Genomic DNA, 22,702 nt, shown 5'->3' with positions numbered 1-22,702 from the left:
ATTTCTTGATTTCCTCTTCGATTTCTGCAGTAATCTCTTGGTTATTTAGTAATGTATTGTTTAGCCTCCATGTGTTTGTGTGTTTTACGTTTTTTTCCCTGTAATCAATTTCTAATCTCATAGCATTGTGGTTGGGAAAGATGTTTGATATGATTTCAATTTCGTTAAATTTACCAAGGCTTGATTTGTGACCCAAGATGTGCTCTGTCTTGGAGAATGTTCCGTGTGCACTTGAAAAGAAAGTGTAATCTGCTGTGTTTGGATGGAATGTCCTGTAAATATCAATTAAATCTATCTGATCTATTGTGTCTTTTAAAGCTTCTGTTTCCTTATTTATTTTCATTTTGGGTGATCTGTCCATTGGTGTAAGTGAGGTGTTAACGTCCCCCAATATTATTGTGTTACTGTCGATTTCCTCTTTTATAGCTATTAGCAGTTGCCTTATGTATTGAGGTGCTCCTATGTTGGGTGCATATATATTTATAATTGTTACACCTTCTTCTTGGATTGATCCCTTGATCATTATGTAGTGTCCTTCCTTGTCTCTTGTAACATTCTTTATTTTAAAGTCTATTTTATCTGATATGAGTATAGCTACTCCAGCTTTCTTTTGATTTCCATTTGCATGGAATATCTTTTTCCATTCCCTCACTTTCAGTCTGTATGTGTCCCTAGGTCTGAAGTGGGTCTTTTGTAGACAGCATATATATGGGTCTTGTTTTTGTATCCATTCAGCGAGCCTGTGTCTTTTGGTTGGAGCATTTAGTCCATTCACGTTTAAGGTAATTATCGATATGTATGTTCCTATTACCATTTTCTGAATTGTTTTGGGTTTGTTTGTGTAGGTCCTTTTCTTCTCTTGTGTTTTCTGCTTAGAGAAGTTCCTTTAGCATTTGTTGTAGTGCTGGTCTGGTGGTGCTGAATTCTCTTACCTTTTGCTTGTCCATAAAGCTTGTGATTTCTCCATTGAATCTGAATGAGGTCCTTGCTGGGTAGAGTATTCTTGGTTGTAGGTTCTTCCCTTTCACCACTTTAAATATATCATACCACTCCCTTCTGGCTTGTAGAGTTTCTGCTGAGTAGTTAGCTGTTAGCCTTATGGGAGTTCCCTTATATGTTATTTGTCATTTTTCCATTGTTGCTTTTAATAATTTTTCTTTGTCTTTAGTTTTTGTCAGTTTGATTACTGTGTCTCGGTGTGTTTCTCCTTGGATTTATCCTGCCTGGGATTCTCTGCACTTCTTGGACTATTTCTTTTCCCCTGTTAGGGAAGTTTTTGACTATAATCTCTGCAAATATTTTCTCTGGTCCTTTCTCTCTCTCTTCTTCTGGGACCCCTATAATGCGAATGTTGATGTATTTAATGTTGTCCCAGAGGTCTGTTAGGCTGTCTTCATTTCTTTTCATTCTTTTTTCTTTATTCTGTTCCATGGCAATGATTCCCACCGTTCTGTCTTCCAGGTCACTTCTCCGTTCTTCTGCCTCAGTTACTCTGTATTGATTCCTTCTAGTGTATTTTTCATTTCAGTTATTGTAGTATTTATCTCTGTTTTTTGTTCTTTAACTCTTCTAGGTCTTTGTTAAACATTTCTCGCATCTTCTTGATCCTTGCCTCCATTCTTTTTCCAAGGTCCTGGATCATCTTCACTATCATTATTCTGAATTCTTTTTCTGGAAGGTTGCCTGTCTCCACTTCATTTAGTTGTTTTTCTGGGGTTTTATCTTGTTGCTTCATCTGGGACATAGTCCTCTGTCTTTTCATTCTGTCTGTCTTTCTGTGACTGTGGTTTTCATTCTGCGAGCTGCAGAATTGTAGTTCTTCTTGCTTCTGAGAGCAAATGTTTTATACATGTCTCTTTTCCCAATAATTAGTGTGGGTGGCCGATACTTTATGTGTAATTACTCTCAGCGTATGGTACTCATCTGTTTTTAGGCTTGCTAGCAGTGACTTGATCTTTCATTGATACAGCTTGGGGGGAAACCAAGTTTGGGTTTTACTTAATCTTTATTGCAACTTGAATTAGTATCCAAGATTTTATCATAGTTTTCATATTTTGTTTATTGTAGGCTCATGCAACACTTCTGGGTTTGGCAAATATGGAAACTCGTTACTTTGCAAAGAAAAAAACCCTTCTTGGCTTGAGTAAATTGGCTGCATTAGCTTCAGACTTTCCAGAAGATACACTGCAAGGAAAAATTGAAGGTAAAATACAGTATTTGAACAAGAAGACATACAAATCAGTCATACTGTCAGTGTATTCTTAGAATGTGCTCTTGTTATCATTTAATGGGGTCCATTAGAAACAGGAGCCATCTCCTTTGAGAGGAGTGCTTTCTATTCAGTGTCCTTAGGCAATTACTCAGTTACATAATTAGGATTCTCTTTTTATGGAAAAAGTAATTTGTGCCTTAAATAAGAATTCCTAAAGAGTAAATTCAAATGATTTGAACAGAGTACTCTGATTACACCCCTAGTGACTCATATGCTAAGAAGAAACTGCAAAGAAACTTGACATTTACTCAGTGGGTTTGCTGTAGGTGGTGGTAATTCTGTAGTGGTGGTCTGCTGTAGGTGGTGGTTTGGGAAATTCTTCCTCATTCTTTTATTTTTAAACGCTAATAGTGCCTTTTGTTCTAGAGAAGTGTGTATATGTTCTGCAAGACTGGCTGGTAGTCTGAAAGGGGAGCTGTATTTTAACCTGGCCACCAGAGTTAGATCATGTTAATCAAAATATCTTAACACAAGGCTTTATTATTGCTGGTTCCCCCCCAACTTCTGGTCATCACTTTGCATTTTGATCACTTCTTCTTAGCTTTTGCTTTCTTAGCACAATGAGAATATTTTCAGGTCTCAGTAATTTCCTACAGACTATTATCACAGTGTATCTAATTGAAGGGAGTAGATTTTTAAGAGATAACTTTCTATTGGTTATACAAGTTTAATTATGGAAATTAGTAAAGTATAGAAAAAACAACAACAACAAAATAAATTGTCTATAATCCCACTGCCCTAGAGATAATTACTGTTACTTTTTTAATCCTCCCAGTCTGTTTTCTTAGGTATGGAAATTGCACAAAACAGTTTTAATTTTTACAAGCTTGGGATCATGTGGAATGATGCCAGTATTTGAATGAGCATATCTGTGATTTAGTCACTCCATTTTGCTGTAACTGCTGTTAGCAAACAGTTCTCCGTCCTTTTTTCCTGCAGCCCAGCTCATTCTCGTGGGTGAAGCCAGGTTATGATAGTTTATGTAAATCAAAAGCTCCTGTCACCCTATCGTATGGCGATAAATAACCATTGCTGGGTAATAGGTCTAGTGCACAGTCCTCTGGCCTGTGTTTTTCCTGGCATGTACTCATGGTGGCTTTTAAGTAGATCATTTCCCTTAGTGAATGAAATTATACTAGAAACTCTGGTAAAGTGAAAAGTAGTACTTTACAGAGTAACCTTAAAATGGCCTGAGAGACCTCAGATTTGGGGGACTTGTGCTTCTGAAATCCATCTGCTCTACAGTTGCTTCAATCAGTAGGTTTGTTTTCTTAGCTCTTCTCTCCCCTCCTAATATTTCCGGTTGCTGTGATAATCCACATGACTTGGATCAAACCCTGAATATTTGTAACATAACTAGGAATCAAGAATAAGCAGAATTAATAACATTCTAGGATCACTGAATTAGTGATGGGATTACCTTTAGAGCTGTTCCATTTCTTTTTAAATTCAGATTTGTTTATGACAGAGCAAAAGTGAATGTTTCCCCCTCCCCCTGTGTTGCCTCCTAGAAATGGCTGAGCAGGAGCGCTTCCTGCTGCACCAGGAGACGCTGCCTGAACAGCTGCTGGCCGAGAAGCAGCTGAGTCTCAGTGCGATGCCGGTACTGACTGCACCACAGCTCGTTGGCGTACGTGCTTTTCAAATCCCTGCACCACTTCGTAGTCTCAAAACCACCTCAGTGTTTCCTGGACCACGTAGTACAGTTCCTCAGAGTAGTCATCTCTCCATTTCTTATTTTCCTGGTCACTTTCCCCTGGAGTCAGGTGTCAGAAGCTGCTTAGGAGCAGGGTGCCAGTTAGCAGAAAGCAGTGGATCAGCCTCTGCCCCCCATAGCTCTCTGCCTGTTCCTCAAGACGCTTATCCAGGCGACGAGAAGAAATTACTTCCATTGTGCTTTTCTAGTACAGGACAGATATGTACCATGAGACATAGTTCAGGCTCTTCAAAAACAATGGTTTTAGGAACTGGATTTGCATAGCCTCTAAGTGCCATCGTCACCATTTCCCTCTGCAACATAGCACATTCCTGAGGACATAGCTAGATTAGGGGCTGCAACCCAGATAAGGTAATTTTGTTGCTGTGCACACTTAATAGCCTTAATTCTGCTTCTCTCTTTTCCTTTCAAGAAAGCATTTCCAATGCAAAAGGGGTGTCATAGAATCACCTTGAATTGCCCTAATTATGTTACTAAGAAAGCAGACAATTCAAAAACTTCAGTATTATAGTCATTATTAGTAACACATTTCCTATCATTGAGCTCACAGCAGCCTCTCCTGATAGAGCACATTTAATTTAAAAATCTAAGGGGCTGTTGCCTCTACGACTCACCATTATTTTATGTATTGGTAAGAAGGAAAAAGTTGTCCAAATTTACCTTGATACTGAATCAATTTTAATACTACCTTCCAATTTCAGGGATGTTAACATTGTGGGGAAAAAAGGTTCAGAAACAGTGAAATAAAATATTGTTTTCAAGTGTTGTAAGACAATGACAACAAGTAGATAGCTTTTCTTCTGAAATGGTTTGAGTATTGTCTTTGCTGTTAAAGGATTATGTGCAGTATTTTAAAATGAAATTTGTTATGTTATAAATAATTTTTGGAAAAAGAAGTTAGGAAAAATTCAAATTGATATTGTTAATAAGGCAAGCATTTTTCTGATTATAAAATTACGGGACATTTATGATCATATATAGTCAGCTGTGATCTACCCAACCAGGGGTAACCATTGGTAACATATTGGTGTGTTTTGTTATCTCTTAAGTAAACTGTAGACCAACTGCATGCTTTCTCATAGGTCTCAATTTTTAAAACTATTGAAAGGGCAACATTTCAAAAGCATTATAGCCAGCTTTAAAAATGCAAGGGCAGCTGTTTATTACAGAGTATGCTTGAAAGAGTACTGAAATGTATACTATCTTGAACTTATGAATATAAATTTACTGGCATTTTAGAAGTATATATACCAAGTTATACAAGTTAGTTACTGTGAATGAACATAGGTGTGTTTTAAAAGACAGTTTGCTGTGAGGTAGATGGAGTTTAATTTCCAAACGTGTTGCTGTTCTTTGCTATAAAGATACCTATAGACGTGATGACTTCTCTGTAAATCTCTCCAGTCTTGGTTATATGAAGAGTTAAAATAATTCTCTACCTTATTTTAACTTGCCATAGCTGTATATCTGTGAAGAAAACAGAAGAGCTAATGAGTATGATTTCAAGAAAGCTTTGGACTTGCTTGAATATATTGACGAGGTAAGTAAAATCACTTGATGATCTCAGGCAAGGATCACAATTTGTGTATGGTTTTCTGTAGAACTGAGTACATCTTGAAAATGTCTTAGTTTTAAAAGACTCTCAAAAAAATAAAATAAAAGACTTTCTGGTTCAGCTACCCGTAACTCTTGGAATACGTATAGCTCTTTAGAAAAGCTGTCAAGAGATCTCACCTCTTGATAATTCTCACACATTTCCAGGTGTCTTTTTCCCTGCACAAATAAAAAATGTTGCTTTTCAAGGTCCTGACATATTTTTTCTCTTTCATTTATTGAGTCGTTGTTACTTTCTCAAACTGATATGCTGCTTGTCGATTTATTCTTCATAGTATTCACCCTAAGAGAAGCTGTTTCTCAGCCTTCTTTGAAAAAAAGATTATAATGATAATTCTGTAGGGTGAGTAGTCGGCCCTGCAATTGAAAGTAGTTTGGTAGATTATAAAGACAATAATATGTTGGCTTTTATGTTACTCTGTTTAAAATCTTGACTCTCTCAAGCTTCTTGATAAAATCAGATTATCTCGGAATAATCGGAAACAAATTCACACAAAGTTCTTAATAGTTTTACTCTTCTGAGTAGTATTAACGTCTCAAAGAAAGGGAAATTTTTTAAAATTATAAATTAAAGCATAATAATATTTATGTGGAATTAGGAATTGACATAACTCAAATTTAAGCATGTATTTTTTTAAATCAGGACTTAATGAGGATTTTTTTGTTTTGCTGTGAAGGAGGAAGATATAAATATAAATAATCTAAAACTGGAAATCCTTTGCAAAGCTCTTCAGAGAGATAAGTAAGTTCCCATAGTGTGAATATAAGACATGGTTTTGGAAAAGGACTCTTTAGGAAGATTATGATACCATACACATCAAATCGTTTTGTAACCTAATTGTATTGTAACGTATATTATAAAAATGTTAATGGTTTCATCAGCAATCCTAATGTTTTTATTCAATAATTAAGGAATAGCTTAAGGACTTGGGACCACTGGAATAATTCTCTGCTTTTGATTTTAAATTTTACACTGTCAGTTGGCACAGAAATGTGTATGTTCCTTATTTTCACAGAAGTTGGGCCAGTTCTGCCAAGGAAGACTTGAGGCTACAAATTTTTTTTTTTTTTTGAATAAGAAGTTAGTACAGTTTGAGAATCAGTACCCTCTTCTAAGTTATTGTGACGTCTTTTTCACTGTAATCTCCCTACATAGGAGGATTTCTGTCCACTGGAACGGTGGTATTAAGATTCAGTGGCAAAGAGAGACAGAATAATCAGCTGTAGAGATGGATTTTTCCCACGGAAAGAATTTTAAAGAGAGCATGACTTGAGTGCTAAAAGCCTTCTCTACTCGGTTTTCCTTTTTCCTGTGGCTTTGAGAAATTGCAATGGAACTATTTTTACTAAAGCATTTCTTCCTCTAATCACTCCCAGATAGTTAAAATTGTTGTCAAATTTGGTCTTGGAGTTCATCCTCCAAAGCATCTAGCTCTGCCTGTTGGATTCTCCGTCGCAATCATAAAAGATGTATTATGTCATTTGACTGGAATACCTTGTCTTGGCTTCCTGATTAAACACTCTACGGTATCATGAGGGGTATAGCCATTGATTACTACAAAGGAGTGGTTCTGTGGATTTGTATTTCAGTAGTAGATAATCTCCACTAGATAAAGGAAGCTTTTTAGGTTACACCAGACACTGGTTGCCATTTTACTTTTATGAGAAACAGAATATAACATTCTTTAACTATCACCTGTGCTCTGAAGGGTCATACTTTAGGGTCGTTACTAGGTTGTTACATATAGAATTTTCTTGGGAAAGATACCTCACTACTTGGTTTTGACATCAAATACATGCTGGTTATATTGGGCGAATAGCTACCTGAGTATAGCATCTCCTATCTAATAGAGAGACTCTGGGTATATCCAACATTTAATAAAGCTCCTTTATTTAAATAGTTTTCAACAGTATCACAAAACTCAAGATTCTTCACCCCCTACAAACATCAAAACAAATCCACAATAGCAAACAAGTCATTTGTTTCAGATTGTGGCCACAGTTCCATTTTCTCCTCACAGTGATTTTGTTTTCTAGCTGGTCCAGTTCAGATGGTAAAGATGATCCAATTGAAGTATCTAAAGACAGTATATTTGTGAAAATCTTACAGAAACTTTTAAAAGATGGTAAGTGGTTTGTTCATGTTGGAAATTAGTGTCACTCCTCAGTTTTAGAATCTTAGAATAATGGGGATTTGCCTAGGTGTCAAATGCCAGGGGGTTAAAATTAAACGGTATCATACTTAGAATTAGAGAAACTTGTTTAAAATAAAGGGAGGGCTCTTTCCTCCCCTACATGTTGGGGAGCTGTGTCATGGTGGAGTTGCCGTCTGCTTGGCCACTTAACTCTTGTGAAGATTGAAAACCTAAAATGTGACTTTTTTGGTATATCCCGTACTGAACTGGCCATACCATGCCTGAGAGCAAACTACAAAATGTTTTATCAATCCATTTTGGACATTAATACTATAAAATTAGTTTTAAGAACAAAATAAGGGGCTTCCCTGGCGGTCCAGTGGTTAAGACTTCACCTTCCAATGCAGGGGGTGTGGGTTCGATCCCTGGTTGGGGAGCTAAGATCCCACATGTTTCAGGGCCAAGAAACCAAAACATAAAACAGAAGCAATATTGTAACAAACTCAATAAAGACTTTAAAAATGGTCCTCGTCAAAAAAAAAAAAAAAAACAACAAAATAAAAGGAGACAGGAAGGGAGTATGTTTTGTACCTAAGACAAGTGAGCAAAATTTCATTTGCTGATCGAGGTGCAAGTAAGTAAAGAAGCGTTTATGGTTAAATGTTTATTATGAAGGGAGAAGATGAATTAGAGGGTACTTAACTTTTACTTTAATATAACTGGAGGTTAATATATGGAGAAAGACTAGAGGTGAGAGATTTTCCACATTTTATACATGAAGACAAGTGTGGCTCATTTGTTGTAGAATTATTAAATCAAAATATACGATGATGGGCTTCCCTGGTGGCGCAGTGGTTGCGAGTCCGCCTGCCGATGCAGGGGACATGGGTTTGTGCCCCGGTCCGGGAAGATCCCACATGCCACGGAGCGGCTGGGCCCGTGAGCCATGGCCGCTGAGCCTGCGCGTCCGGAGCCTATGCTCTGCAACGGGAGAGGCCACAACAGTGAGAGGCCCGCGTACCGCAAAAAAAAAAAAAAAAAAAAAAATATATATATATATATATATATATGTATATATACACACACACATATATGATGATAATCCAGGCAGTGTGCAAAATAGGCTAACCTAGTGTTTACCAATCTTTTCAGGTGTAAGGACACTCTCTTTAATACCAGCTGGAAAAAAGTACACAATGACAAAAAACCACAGTAAATTCAGCAGCCCTTCTAAACGGATGTGGATTTTATTCATGATGCTGATATTTACACACATTCGGAAATTTCTGTACATATATCTGCAAGACACATTATTTAATCTACATAAGACATGCGCGGCCCAGTGCCTGGTACATAGTAGTCACCCAACAAACATTTGTTCTTTGAATGCCTAGAATTATTTTACAGATTCATAGCCCCAGTTCTTCTGTAATAGATTCCACTCTCCGGTCCTCTGCTTGAGAATCACTGGCTTAACCGAAATGACGCGGGCCTCAGAGAAGCACTGCGGAGCTCACCACACCAACCAGTGTGCCGAGGGGAAAGGGCGCTGAACTTGGTGTTTACACCGGAAGTTCACTCCGGATAGAGCTGTCCACCTCAGCTTTGACCTGGGTCTTTACTTATGAAAAATGAATACTTGACTACCCCACATTGACAGTAGATTTACTGAATGCTTTTATTTTCAAAGATGAATAAATAACACAAAGGCAAGTAAGCCTTTTCATTGTCAAAAAAATAAAAAATTAAATAATGAAGGGGTATAGCAAAAGAAAATATCTTTTGCTTAAAAATACTTGAAATTCAGACAGAGTTAAAATATATCTATTAGGCTTTTTCTCTTTGCTAGATTTGGAATTGAAGAAATAACTGGATATGGTTGATTTCTCTGTGCTGTTGAAGAGATTCATTCGGACCCATATCTGATGCTTTCCATGAAGTTAGCTCTTGTAAAGGGGCCACTGAACCGAATTGTGGCTAATTAAGTATTTGGTGCTATTTAAAGTTCACTTTTCAGTTGTTGCTATTTTTAGATTATAAATCATAGATGGAAAACAGAAACCTATAATTTTACAAAAAGAATTATTAAATTTTGACCAAAGGACAAAAACAAGTGGAAACTATTATATATAAATTATAATATGTAATGATATAATATATAATACATACATATTAATAACATACATTTATAATATTATATATATATTATAAAACCAAGCCAAAGACATTTATTTTTGGAACCTTTTAATAATATAGCTTCCATGTACAAGAATAAATGTTTTTTTTTGGTTTTTGGGGGTTTTTTTTAATTTATTTTATTTATTTTTGTCTGTGTTGGGTCTTTGCTGTACGCAAGCTTTCTCTAGTTGCATCAAGTGGGGGCTGCTCTTAGTTGTGGTGTGTGGGCTTCTCACTGCAGTGGCTTCTCTTGTTGCAGAGCATGGGCTCTAGGCACACAGCCTTCAGTAGTTGTGACATGTGCACTCAGTAGTTGTGGCTTGCGGGCTCTAGAGCGCAGGCTCAGTAGTTGTGGCGCAGGGGCTTAGTTGCTCCACGGCATGTAGGATCTTCCTGGACCAGGGCTCAAACCCATGTCCCCTGTATTGGCAGGTGGATTCTTAACCACTGTTCCACCAGGGAAGCCCAAGAGTAAATGTTTTTTAAAGGGCAGATTCTGAAGGTAGATATAGATAACTTCACATTGTATTTCATAGACTTGGGCAGCCCAACAATTACTTCAGCCTGTGGAATGAATTCAGCCTGCAGATATATTTAAATTACCCACCTGGAGCTTTTCAGTTTTTACATGTTATTAAAGTACATTATACGTACAGAAAAAAATGCACGTCATTGCATGGAGTATAACATTTTTCCTAATTAGTCGCTGGCATTTAATAGTTGAGAAGAGTTCTTACGAAAGTCTTGTTTTCTGACTTGTCTTAAAAATCAAAAGATTTGCCTATACCAGACTGAAATGTTTACCTGGCAGCTGTCAGCTGGAGCTGATGAGCACTGCCCACTTTGAATGGGGCGCTGGTCCTAAGTTTACCAAAGCCCCTAGGCCATCTTCCTCATGGTACCTGCCAGGGCTTTGCAGGCATTTGAGTTTTTTTGACTCCTGCTCTAAAGAAAAATAAACCATCAAATATTATGTCTAACAGAAGGCATGCATTATAAAAATAGAAGTTAAATAAGATGGTTTTTTTAAGAGAATTAATCTTTAGGAAATTAATGTGATATTTTCACAAGTGTAATGCTGTTTTAGAGAGAAAAAGTCTCTCTTGAAAGTGTGTTAATTGTAATAAATGATATATAAATATTGCAGATTTAGTCTCATAACACTTATTATGAGATTTTTTATTGTATAATAATTGAGTATCAAAAATGGTGCTAGGCACTTAGATGGTATTAAAAATAAACAGTATTTGATTATGAGAAACTTATGATAATGTAACAAACTATAAAATATTGCCTTATTAATTTAAAATGTTTCCTCCAGTTCTCTTTATTTATAAAATGAGAAAAATCGTACATACTGTTTTGTGACTACACAGATGCGCATTGACTTTCCAACTCAGTAGAGGACTGACTGATGAAGACATGGTTCTTCCCCCTCTCCAGTTGTAGAGAGAAACTGTGATACGTTTGGCGACACTGTAGATAGCTTTCACGGCAGTGTTTCTACTAAATTATTTTCCTGAATAGGAGAATATTGTTTGACCTACTTGTTTTCTTCTCTTTTTTAAAAATTTTTAAACAATTAAATAAACTTGAAATACAAAATAAAGTTGATCAACTTCAAGGAAAATACATATTACCAAAGTTGACTCTAGAAAATAATTTTTTAAAAATTAAGCAGACCAATCACCCCAGGAAAAAAACATTAAAAACCGGTTCTCAAATAAGCACCTCTGCAGTGAAGCATTTCTAGAGTGTGGGAAGACCACCCATCCAAGCAAACAGTGGATCTTTGATCTGGGAGACAGATAAATGTCTGAAAGTCTTTTAAGAAGATACGGTATAACTTGTCTTCCTTGATAATTCAGATTCCTGTCTTTCAACTTTTACATGTGGGTTATAAGCAATCTTTCACTGATACCTTCTACCTCTCACTCTACAGCTGCTTGGAAAGCTGTTTCCTCGGGCTTGAAATACTTATTTTCAAGTGATTATTAGTTTAAAACTTCCACACCGAAGGAATGGCTTAAGCTGTGGAGAGACATGAAAGTGTTTCAGATTGTATTAAATACTTTAAATAGAGTGGCTGTTTTGACCACTAGGGCCCCTGCTAAGTAAGGAATGTCATATTCTCAGGCCTGCGAGTATGCTTGGCAGATGGGAAGGAATTTAGAACAGAGTATTTCCCAATAGCAGAGTGACGTTATATTTTAAATAGAAGCACAGGTGTTTTTGTCATCAGTCATCTCAGTTCGTTTGAGAGTTATGTGAAAAAAAAAAAAAAGTTCTGTGTTTGTGTTTATAGGCATTCAGCTCAGTGAGTACCTGCCAGAGGTGAAGGACCTGCTGCAATCAGACCAGTTGGGAAGCTTGAAGTCCAATCCTTACTTTGAGTTTGTTTTGAAAGCTAATTATGAGTACTATGTCCAGGGACAAATGTGATTTTGCTAAAATGGTCATTGTTCCTGAAAATTTGTATGAGTGTGTCCTTATAAAAATTTTAGACCTTAAATATCTAGAAGTTTGTACAGTTTTATAACATGTATTCCTGAATTTTTTATACTGTATTTGGAAGCTACTACAAAATATTTGTATGACTGTGGTTTTAGTTTTTGGTTACATGATAATTTTTTCTTCCTCTTTTCCTCTGAAGTTTATCTGTGGGTTTCATACTTGCTCCCCTTCCTTTTTATCTCACTCCATCCAGGGCCCTGGTTCTGGCTACGTGTATGCACGGGTCACTTCTAGGCTTCAGCCTCTGTAACTCTAAAAATGGCAAGACTGCACTAAGTTGTCTCTGAAATTGCTGTGGCTCTGGATGTTACGTACTGGACAGTGTCTGGAATAGTTGGTGTCCATTTTGGTTAGGTCTGGGGAAAATATCTAGTGGGATAAATGTCAAAATTTGCTAACTTACTATGAAACTAAAGGACAAAGTGGGCCTAATTCATTGTGAGCTTGATAACTGATTACTTCACTGGGAAAAATGTCAGACTTTTCTACATAAATAATAGAGTATTAATAAAAGTATTTTGGTGAATAAAACATATTTATGTGGCTTTCTAATCTATCTATAAGTTACCATATAATAGGTTATAACCTGTCAGTATGGGGATTCAGTCAGGTTTATGCATTTTCAGGATGATTTACACTGAATTCCATCTTTACCACAGTCTGTCTAGCTAATCTAAGGTGTGTGTAATGCTAGAAACCTTTATAGGTTTTCCTAATGTGGCAACTGATTTAACTGAAGAGTAGTTGTTCTCAAAGGTTTGTCCTGACCAATGTTGTCACTCAGTTTTTATCGGGCTTTAAATAAAGATGGAGTTGCTGGCATATTCAGGCTTTGGCCCAGTTGAATCCTCACTAAACAACTTGCTCCAACAGCTGAAAAGGTCAGGAGTTAAATATGGTGAAGAGAGTCCGGTTCCCGGCTTCACAAAGTGCAGCTCTCGCGCTGTCCCCTGCAGGCTTTAGACCCCGCCTCTGAGCATGTGTGGAAGGACGGCTTCATGGAGGAGCTGCTCTCGGCCGGCCGTCACCAAAGGAGGGAAACGGGCAGCCTCGCCTCTGTCTGCAGCGCGGGGTGCAGTTAGGGATATCCTGAAGGGCACTAGGGGAAGTTAGGGAGAGGAACTTGTCAGACGGCACAAGAATTCTTGTGTTAGAAGACTTTGGTTTTACCAAAAGGTGAGGGCCCTATGGTTCTCACCTGTGAGATCCTGTCAGGTGATGCTGTGACTGGGACACAGGACCCTGCCACCTTCATGCGCTGCCACAAACCCAGTTATCCCCGTGTGACGAAAGCCAGTCTGACGATGACCCCGGCCCATGAACCCGAGGATGTGAAGCTGCTGCTCTCACAGCAGGATGGATGGTTGTCTCATTTTGAGGGAGAAAAAGGCTCTCTCTTCTACCCCTGTTAGAGATGGTAGCCATAGCTCCAAAATGGTTGGGTTTCTTAAAAGTTCTTTTAACAGGAGTACTGAAATTAAGGCCTAAAATATTGAGTAATTTTTTCTTCTAAATTTTAAAAATTTGTTGCACAACGTAGTCTTCATTAAAGAATTACTGATTTTTATATAAACTGAGTAGTTGACGATGACAAAGTGTAAAGGTGCTGTAAAGGGTGAACATGTTTACTAGGAAAGAGAAAGTGTACTGACTTGGAAAAGGTTTTCTTCACTCCTGTCTTTGAACGCTGCTTGAAAAGTCACAGCTTGTGGCCCCAGTTAAATCAAACAGGAAGGTTGGGGGTTTGATCGTGAGCAACAGGCTTTGTGTGTGGCTGTGTTTTAGGAACTTGTGAACGTGTCGAGGATTAAGACAGAATTTGAGAATCACAGCAAGAGACGGTGCTGGAATTCTTGGTGAGGTGGAAGGCGACTGATGCCCTCAGTTTTAGGGATTTCATTTCTGAAGAAAACTTTTTAGAAATCGGGTTGTGCTGCTTTTTATACTTTGGGGTCTGAATCGTGTTTTTCACAGCTTCACCCTCCAGGTGTAGGGGGCTGTCGGGAATAGGTGTGAAGCATGCTCCTCGAGGTGACTGGGCCTGAAGGAGAGACACGCCGAGGTGACTGCAGCCTCGCTCCCCACGCACGTGTGCGTTTTGAGGCTAATAACTACGAAAGTATTAGTGTAGCCTGCCTACCTGTTCCTAGAGACTTTATTCAAGGAACGCTTCTAAAGAAAACAGCTTTCTATATTCCTACGTAAAATTCACTCATTAAAGACCAAGGTATAAGTACTGTAGAAAATGTGAAACCTATTAAGAAAAAAGAAGTGCGTGGAGGAAAATAAACCCCTGTAATCCCACCAGCCAGAAATAACTTCGGTTACCATTTTGAAATATATCCTAGATTGTGCATGTATCAGTATCGGACTGTGCATGTGTTACCTTTTGTAACCTGCTTATTTTGATGTGAGATATTGTGAGCATTTCTGTGTATCTTTAATCTGGTATTTCTCAACCTTCCTTTTTTTTTAAGCATCTTTATTGGAGTATAATTGCTTTACAATGGTGTGTTAGTTTCTGCTTTATAACAAAGTGGATCAGCTGTTATGTATACATATATCCCCATATTTCCTCCCTCTTGCGTCTCCCTCCCACTCTCCCTATCCCACCCCTCTAGATGGTCACAAAGTACCGAGCTGATCTCCCTGTGCTATGCGGCTGCTTCCCACTAGCTATCTATTTTACGTTTGGTAGTGTGTATATGTCCATGACACTCTCTCACTTCGTCCCAGCTTACCCTTCCCCCTCCCCGTATCCTCAAGTCCATTCTCTAGTAGGTCTGTGTCTTTATTCCCATCCTGCCCCTAGGTTCTTTATAACCTTTTTTTTTTTAGATTCCATATATATGTGTTAGCATACGGTATTTGTTTTTCTCTTTGACTTACTTCACTCTGTATGACAGACTCTAGGTCCATCCACCTCACTACAAATAACTCAATTTTGTTTCTTTTTATGGCTGAGTAATATTCCATTGTATATATGTGCCACATCTTCTTTATCCATTCATCTGTCAACCTTCCTTTTCATTATCACTCCTCCTAAGGAGACTTCTTAAGACAATTTTCTTTAATCACTCTGCTCCCTTCACCCCCTCTGAAAGTTTAATACCACAAATCTATTGTATATCTTTTTATGTACCACAGCCTTTGGAGCCACGCATCATTATAATATCTAAGATTTTTTTTTTTAACCCCCTAAGAACCAACTTTTCCCCCTTCAAGAATGTATGTCTTCAGGGGCTTCCCTGGTGGCATAGTGGTTGAGAGTCTGCCTGCTGATGCAGGGGACGTGGGTTCGTGCCCCGGTCCGGGAGGGTCCCACGTGCCGCGGAGCGGCTGGGCCCGTGAGCCATGGCCGCTGGGCCTGCGCATCCGGAGCCTGTGCTCCGCAACGGGAGAGGCCACAACAGTGAGAGGCCCGCGTACCGCAAAAAAAAAAAAAAAAAAAAAAAGAATGTGTGTCTTCAGTATTCTTCAAGGTACAATTTTTTTTAATGACTGCCTGACACTTTACCATATATGGCTGTATCATAATTTAACAGGTCTCTCTCTTCTTAACAGTCTTAAAAACACTTGGGTTAATGGTTTGGGGTTGGGTTGGGTTGGGGTTTTGTCTTTTTTCTTACCGTAATACTGGAATAAATCTGTACAAAAATCTTTGTTCATTCCAGATACATTTCAAATGACACCGACTCTTCCTGTTCAGTTAGTGATGACATTGATAAGCGGTCAGTGAACTGTTCTAATGATTTTTAGTGTCCTTTGCTCACCTCCCCCCTCTGTCCTCCTCCAAACACTTAGAAGAAAGGTACTGTACCATTTATCGTTTCTTGTGTTCCAGGCACTTACCTAGTTTCAACCTTCAAATCAGTCTTAAAGGAGTAGGTGGAGTGTCTCTGGAAGCCACCGGCCCCAGGCCACATAGCCCGTCAGAGGGGCGGGTACACCCAGATGTGCTTTACCAAAGTGCAGGCTTTCTTAACTAGTGGGCTGGGGTGGGGACGAGGGGAGCGGAGGGGGAGGAGAGGGGGAGGAGGCCAAAGGAAGCCTCGGATGGAATCATTAGTCCCTTAGAGATGCCAAAGCAGAGCGAGTCCCAGTCTGGGAAAACCAGTAGAAGATCAAAGTCCTCTCTTCCTGCCTGCCACGGTCAGCTGGACATTTGTGGGTGTGTGGCTTGGGAGGGCAATGAGTTGGTTTTTTCTTTCACCCCCCTGCTCACTGGAACGCTTCTGATCTGTGCCTTGCCAGGCAGCCCCCCTCCCTGTTCTTTTTGAGATGACAGAGGACGGCTGCACATGGAGCCATGGCTTCATTTAAGATGTCTTTGGCCCTTCACTGGAAGAGATCCCTCGAGGATCTGTTATGTTCCCGAACATACCAAGTGTTGGAGGAGGTTAAAGGGAGATAGGAAGCAGCCCCGAGCACTCCTAGGGAAGGGTGGGTCTCCCAAGCTGCTGTGTGTCCCAGGACGTGCTGCCTGGCTCATGGAGCCTTGGTTTGCTTCTTTTTAAAGCTAGCGCAGATAGTACCTGCCTCATGTACCTCCAGACAGTTACAGGATTAATGGAGCAACACAAAAACATGTGAAGCACTTTACAGATTCGTGTCTAAATAGGTAGGAAACACAGTAGAAGGCTTAGACTGCTTGAGATTGGGGACCACAGATATGTGAGGAGCTGAGGGGATGCGGCTGGATTGCGTGTGAGCACAGTGGCTGGGCCCCAGTAGAAGGGCCTGTCAGAGGATCGAGCTAAGGCTGCCCCCGAAAGCTTAGAAGCAGGAGCTCTATGTCGAGCATACCCTGCATGGCTGACCTTTCCTCAGAGTGTCTCTCAAAAGGCTGTGCAGGCAGTGACCCACTTACTCAGGCGTGGGGTGCTGGGGTGATCCCCAGAGTGTACATGTATGGAGACGGCCTTCCACCTGCTCCTCAAGGCCATTTATGAGCCAATGAGAACTCAGCAGGACCAGGATGGGCCTGCGGCTGCCCTGTGATAGCCCTCGGGTACTATTTCAACCCGCGCAGGTGTCCCAGCTGGTGTTCCCAAGCCCACCTCCCCAAGGTTTGCTGTACCAGCAGATCTCCGCTAGCTTGTGACTGCTTGATTCATAGCTTTTCATGTGTGTCTGAATCTAACAGACCCTGAGATTAGAAAAGCTTGCTATAGGAGAGGAGTTGCCCTGAGCAACAGTTCTGGCAAATACCTTCTTCCCCTTTAAGATGTCAACCAAATTCTTAGGTATTCAGTAAATGACAGCATACTTTTTCCTACCTTCAAAACCAAAATTTATTTATTCCCCTTACACTGTACATAGAGTGCATTTGCCAGGTTTTGTTTTGTTTTTTCTAGTGTCGCCACTTCACACTGCCACAGCAGGACACAAGGTATCGAAAATGAAATGCAGCTCTGCCCATTATTCATGCATTCTCAAATTTCAGAAACTGAATACGAAGCCACAGTGGCATTATACTCACTACCGAGGCCCCGTACTAACCAAACTCCTTATTTTGTCATTGACTTTGGCCATTTTGGGGAAGGGCTGCCATGATGTGGGCTGCGGAGACGGGTTTCATATACTTTTATATCCCTCCTCAAGAGGACCCACACCTGGAGTCCCACCGCCAAATGTGAATGGTAGCTATTTTGGGAACACTCAGCACATCAGAAAAATGAGTGGTTCCATTCTGGCTCACACCGCATCACTGATGTACCCCTTAAAGCATGTCACTGAGTTCATCACAGAAAATTGTTTCTCCTTGTGCCTTCCACAGCAAGGTTAGAACTGTTCTCGTCCGGGAGCAGAGGTGGGGCGGGGGGAGTGAGAAGCGCCAACTGGATAACCTCCTCTGACCCCCACTCCACCTTACCATAAGTAGATAGATCCAAATCCTTCTAGAAAATTAGAAAGGCATATCCCCGTATATCAGCGGTATAAATAGAACCGCTTCCGCAGGCGCTGGTGGACCGGTGACTCTACAAGGTGGACTGGGAAGCGGCCGGCCTCGGCTGGGCGTCACCCTCTAAATATAACGATGAGTTTGTTCAGCCTTTGCGGCAGGAAAACGTTTTGCCCATCCTAGAGCGCGACGTCCTTGTCCTCTTTACTGAGAGAAGAGACGGGCGCGGCTTCATCTAGTAAGAACACCTCACCGTTCCCACCTCCAGGTCGTGGCCTGTGACCTTTGCCTTTCGGCCCCAGAAGCAGGGCCCTCAGTGAGCTCCGCCAAGGATGCGGGAGGGTAGGGCGCTCCGCGCGGCCCGCCGCACCCCGGAGCGCGCCAGTCACGCCCTGAAATTCACTGCCTTCACAAGCCCCCGAGCGCTCCGCGCGTCCCCGAGGCGGGCAGGTCCACGGGCCCTGGCTTTGCGCCCGGCGCTGCCACAGCCGGCCCGCGCCTCCTCCCCGGCGCTCCGCCCTTGCCTCCCGCCGCTAGCTGTCTGCCCCACGACAGCTGCGCGCCCGCCCGCCGCTGGTGACCCTCTCCGGTGGGGGTGGGGGCCGACGGGTCAGCCCTCTGGATTCGGGGAGCTCGGGGTGGGGGGAGAGACCAGGTTCGCTGGGGAGCTGGCGGGAGGGGTCGCCTGCCTCCCCTGCCCGGGACGCGGGTGTGACTGCTCCCCCGGTCCTCTCGGGCCCACCACTTGAACACGGCTCCCTCCTCCCTGGAGCCGCACTTGAGGTTCTGGGGTCTGAGCAAAGAACCTGAAGAAGGGGCGAAATGTGGGGCGCACCTCCCCGAGGCCCAATGCGCGCCCAGCGGCCGGGGTCGGGGCAGGGCGGCGGCGGCGGACAGGTGCAGCCCGGGGCGCAGGCGCGCTGGCGCACGCCGCGCACGCGGTGACCCTCGCCGCACCCCAGGCCCTCCGCCGGGCAGCTGCGCGGGGTCGGGAGGGGCCGACCAGCGGGGAGACGCTCCATATACGGCCCGGCCCGCGTTACCTGGGCTCGGGCCAGGCCGCTCCTTCTTTGGTCAGCGCCGGGGACCCGGGCGGGGACCCAGGCCGCGAACCGGCCGGGGGAGGGGGCTCTAGTGCCCGACACCCAAATATGGCTCGAGAAGGGAAGCGACATTCCTGCGGGGCGGCGCGGGGGGAGCGCCCGAGGGCTATATAAAACCTGAGGTGGGAGACGAGCGGCCACCGCAGCACCCCAGCCGGAGAGCAGCAGGTGTAGCCACCCGCCGAGGTAGGCGGGTTCGGGGTGGGGACAGGGGGACGGGGCACCACCGCAGGGAGTCCGGAGAACTCCGGGTAGGGCCCAGCCGACTCACTATATCAGTCCCAGCCCTGCGTCCTCAGTGCTGCGCCTCCGACCCCAGAGCCACGTGCGCTTTAAAGAAGAGACAGGAAACCTTCGTCCTTTGGAAACTTCTCCAAATTTATGCCCAGCCCCTTCGGGCTGCTCTCCCTGACACTTAGTTTGTGCCCAAGTAGATGAAAGGTTTTGCTCTAGTCGTCCTCAGGGCAGTTCCGTCCCAACCGAGCCAAAGGACAGCAAGGGCCACTACTCCCCGGGTTCGCCGTCAGGCCCAAGGGCGCCTCGGTTGCGAGTCTGGTGTGTCGTGGGGGTCCGGAATAGACCATTCGTCCCCGGGTGGAGCGCCTAAGCCCTTCCCACGGCGTCTCCTTTCACCCTCACAGTCGCCCAGCGGGCAGGGTTCGCGGACCTTGACCCCCTAGGTGAGACCCCGGAGGTGTGGAGAGGGCGGCGCCTGCAGCCAAGGAAGAGAACCCTCAGGGACAGTGTGCCCTGGGTTCCCGGATGGAGAAAAGCTCCGTGTGGTCTCCACCCAGCGCAGGGCCCGGCAGCGAAGCTCGGCCCGGGTGGCATTAATTTCTTCCCCTTCGGGACCGCGCCGGGCTGGGGGCTGGGGGTGTCCATAGGCCCCGGGGGAGGGAGGGCGCTCGGGATGGCGGGGCCTTCCACCTGACACGCTGAGCGTCTCCACGGCCTTCCCGACCTTGCAGAAACCAGACACCATGTGTGACGAAGACGAGACCACCGCCCTCGTGTGCGACAATGGCTCCGGCCTGGTGAAAGCCGGCTTCGCCGGCGACGACGCCCCTAGGGCCGTGTTCCCATCCATCGTGGGCCGCCCTCGCCACCAGGTCAGGCTGCCAGTCCGCGGAGGGAGCCGGGCCGGGTCCCCGCTCAGCCCAGCCCCGCGCCACCCGGAGCCGCGGTAACGAGCTCGTGGTGTCTCCGCTCCGCAGGGCGTCATGGTGGGCATGGGGCAGAAAGACTCCTACGTGGGCGACGAGGCGCAGAGCAAGAGGGGTATCCTGACCCTCAAGTACCCCATCGAGCACGGCATCATCACCAACTGGGACGACATGGAGAAGATCTGGCACCACACCTTCTACAATGAGCTCCGCGTGGCCCCCGAGGAGCACCCCACCCTGCTCACCGAGGCCCCCCTCAACCCCAAGGCCAACCGCGAGAAGATGACCCAGATTATGTTTGAGACCTTCAACGTGCCGGCCATGTACGTGGCCATCCAGGCCGTGTTGTCCCTCTACGCCTCCGGCCGTACCACCGGTGAGTGCCCGGGAGCCGCCCCACCCCCTTCCCGAGCGCCGGGCACTGAGCCGCCGCTCACCGCCCGCCCCACCCCCGCGCAGGCATCGTGCTGGACTCGGGCGACGGCGTCACCCACAACGTGCCCATCTATGAGGGCTACGCGCTGCCTCACGCCATCATGCGCCTGGACCTGGCCGGCCGCGACCTCACCGACTACCTGATGAAGATCCTCACCGAGCGCGGCTACTCTTTCGTGACCACAGGTGCGCTGCTCCCCGGGCAGGCGGGCAGGCGGGCGGCCCGCGGGTCCCCGGGCGCGCGCTGAGGGCTCCTCTCCCGCCCCGCCCCCCGCAGCCGAGCGCGAGATCGTGCGCGACATCAAGGAGAAGCTGTGCTACGTGGCCCTGGACTTCGAGAACGAGATGGCCACGGCCGCCTCCTCCTCCTCCCTGGAGAAGAGCTACGAGCTGCCCGACGGCCAGGTCATCACCATCGGCAACGAGCGTTTCCGCTGCCCGGAGACGCTCTTCCAGCCCTCGTTCATCGGTGAGCCCCGAGCGCCCGCCCCCGGCCCCCGCCCGCTCCCGGGGCCCCTCGCCCGCCCGCTCACGCTCCTCCCCGTGGCCCCCAGGCATGGAGTCGGCGGGCATCCACGAGACCACCTACAACAGCATCATGAAGTGCGACATCGACATCAGGAAGGACCTGTACGCCAACAATGTCATGTCGGGCGGCACCACCATGTACCCGGGCATCGCCGACCGCATGCAGAAGGAGATCACCGCGCTGGCCCCCAGCACCATGAAGATCAAGGTGGGCGGCGCCCCCCCCCCGCCCCGCTTCCCCGGCCCGCGAGGGGCTCCGGGCCGCGGCCGCGTCCCTGACGGACTGTCACTGTCACTGTCTTGCAGATCATCGCCCCGCCCGAGCGCAAGTACTCCGTGTGGATTGGCGGCTCCATCCTGGCCTCGCTGTCCACCTTCCAGCAGATGTGGATCACCAAGCAGGAGTACGACGAGGCCGGCCCCTCCATCGTCCACCGCAAATGCTTCTAGACGCCTCTACGACAGCCGCGACTTCTCCCCAGGACGACGAATCCGCTTGCGGCGCAGGCGGCTGACCTCGAGCCACCGCGCGGCAACTGCCCTCCAACCACCTGCGCTGCTGCCGCCGCAAACCGACACTGTTTATAACGTGTACATACATTAACTTATTTACCTCATTTTGTTATTTGTAAAACGAAGGCCTGTGGAAGGAAATGGAAAACTTGAAGCATTAAACTCAGCCGTTCTGTTATGCTGCGTAAAGTTGTCTGTTGTGTTTATTTGCGGGGGCGGGGAGCGGCCGGGGTCGGGGAGGAAGAGGGACCCCATCTTCCTCCATCACTTTGCACAATACTCCGAATGAGTGCACGCCTTTCAAGACCGTAAGTTAAGTCTTCCCCTGCTCACGGCTCTCCCCTCTGGCTCAGATCCATTCCCCAGACTGGCAGGCGCGCCGGGGTCCGACTTGACCTTCGGGCGTGTCCGGCTCTGCACTGCGCTCGGGTCGGCGGCGGCGCTGGGGCCGCGCGCGGGTGGCCAGGGGACGCCGCAGGCAGGGCGCTGACCGTGGTGCTGGGCCCAGGGGCCGCCCCGCAGCGCGCACTTACGCTCCGCCCGCGGCGGGCGTGGCCTTACAGAATCCGGGTTCCCTCCGGAATCTGCGATCTAACTGAAAGGGCTGTGCTCATTTGTAAGGGAA

At 44.8% G+C, this 22,702-nt stretch overlaps 2 protein-coding genes across 3 annotated transcripts in view; both read left to right on the top strand.

The window, feature by feature from the left end:
• Window positions 1–13,103, top strand: part of NUP133 (nucleoporin 133) — a 57,258-nt gene extending 44,155 nt beyond the window's left edge. Inside the window, exons 21-26 of one of the 2 annotated variants that reach the window (XM_082674077.1) lie at window positions 2,068–2,203; window positions 3,784–3,875; window positions 5,449–5,529; window positions 6,281–6,345; window positions 7,641–7,729; window positions 12,222–13,103. In XM_082674077.1, coding sequence (XP_082530203.1) covers window positions 2,068–2,203; window positions 3,784–3,875; window positions 5,449–5,529; window positions 6,281–6,345; window positions 7,641–7,729; window positions 12,222–12,358 — 600 coding nt within the window. In that variant the 3' untranslated portion in view covers window positions 12,359–13,103. Of the gene's footprint in view, window positions 1–2,067; window positions 2,204–3,783; window positions 3,903–5,448; window positions 5,530–6,280; window positions 6,346–7,640; window positions 7,730–12,221 lie in introns of both variants that reach the window. The other variant, XM_082674076.1, reaches the window with a different exon arrangement.
• A 6,372-nt stretch (window positions 13,104–19,475) lies between these two features.
• Window positions 19,476–22,266, top strand: ACTA1 (actin alpha 1, skeletal muscle). The gene is made up of 7 exons (XM_082673913.1): window positions 19,476–19,624; window positions 20,407–20,547; window positions 20,653–20,977; window positions 21,061–21,222; window positions 21,314–21,505; window positions 21,591–21,772; window positions 21,871–22,266. The coding sequence occupies exons 2-7, from the start codon at window positions 20,419–20,421 to the stop codon at window positions 22,012–22,014; spliced, it is 1,134 nt and encodes a 377-aa protein (XP_082530039.1). The 5' UTR covers window positions 19,476–19,624; window positions 20,407–20,418; the 3' UTR covers window positions 22,015–22,266.
• Window positions 22,267–22,702: the final 436 nt, after the last annotated feature.

The sequence above is a fragment of the Grampus griseus genome (assembly GCF_964374135.1).
Source record: "Grampus griseus genome assembly, chromosome: 16".
Taxonomy (NCBI): Eukaryota; Metazoa; Chordata; class Mammalia; order Artiodactyla; family Delphinidae; genus Grampus; species Grampus griseus.
This window is presented reverse-complemented; position numbering and strand designations above follow the sequence as displayed.

Excerpts from the sequence above, each read along its gene's own strand:
- ACTA1 (XM_082673913.1), top strand. The coding sequence starts at position 20,419 with ATGTGTGACGAAGACGAGACCACCGCCCTCGTGTGCGACAATGGCTCC. Across the intron at positions 21,223-21,313 it reads CTACTCTTTCGTGACCACAG|CCGAGCGCGAGATCGTGCGC; the intron begins GTGCGCTGCTCC and ends CGCCCCCCGCAG. Across the intron at positions 21,773-21,870 it reads CCAGCACCATGAAGATCAAG|ATCATCGCCCCGCCCGAGCG; the intron begins GTGGGCGGCGCC and ends ACTGTCTTGCAG.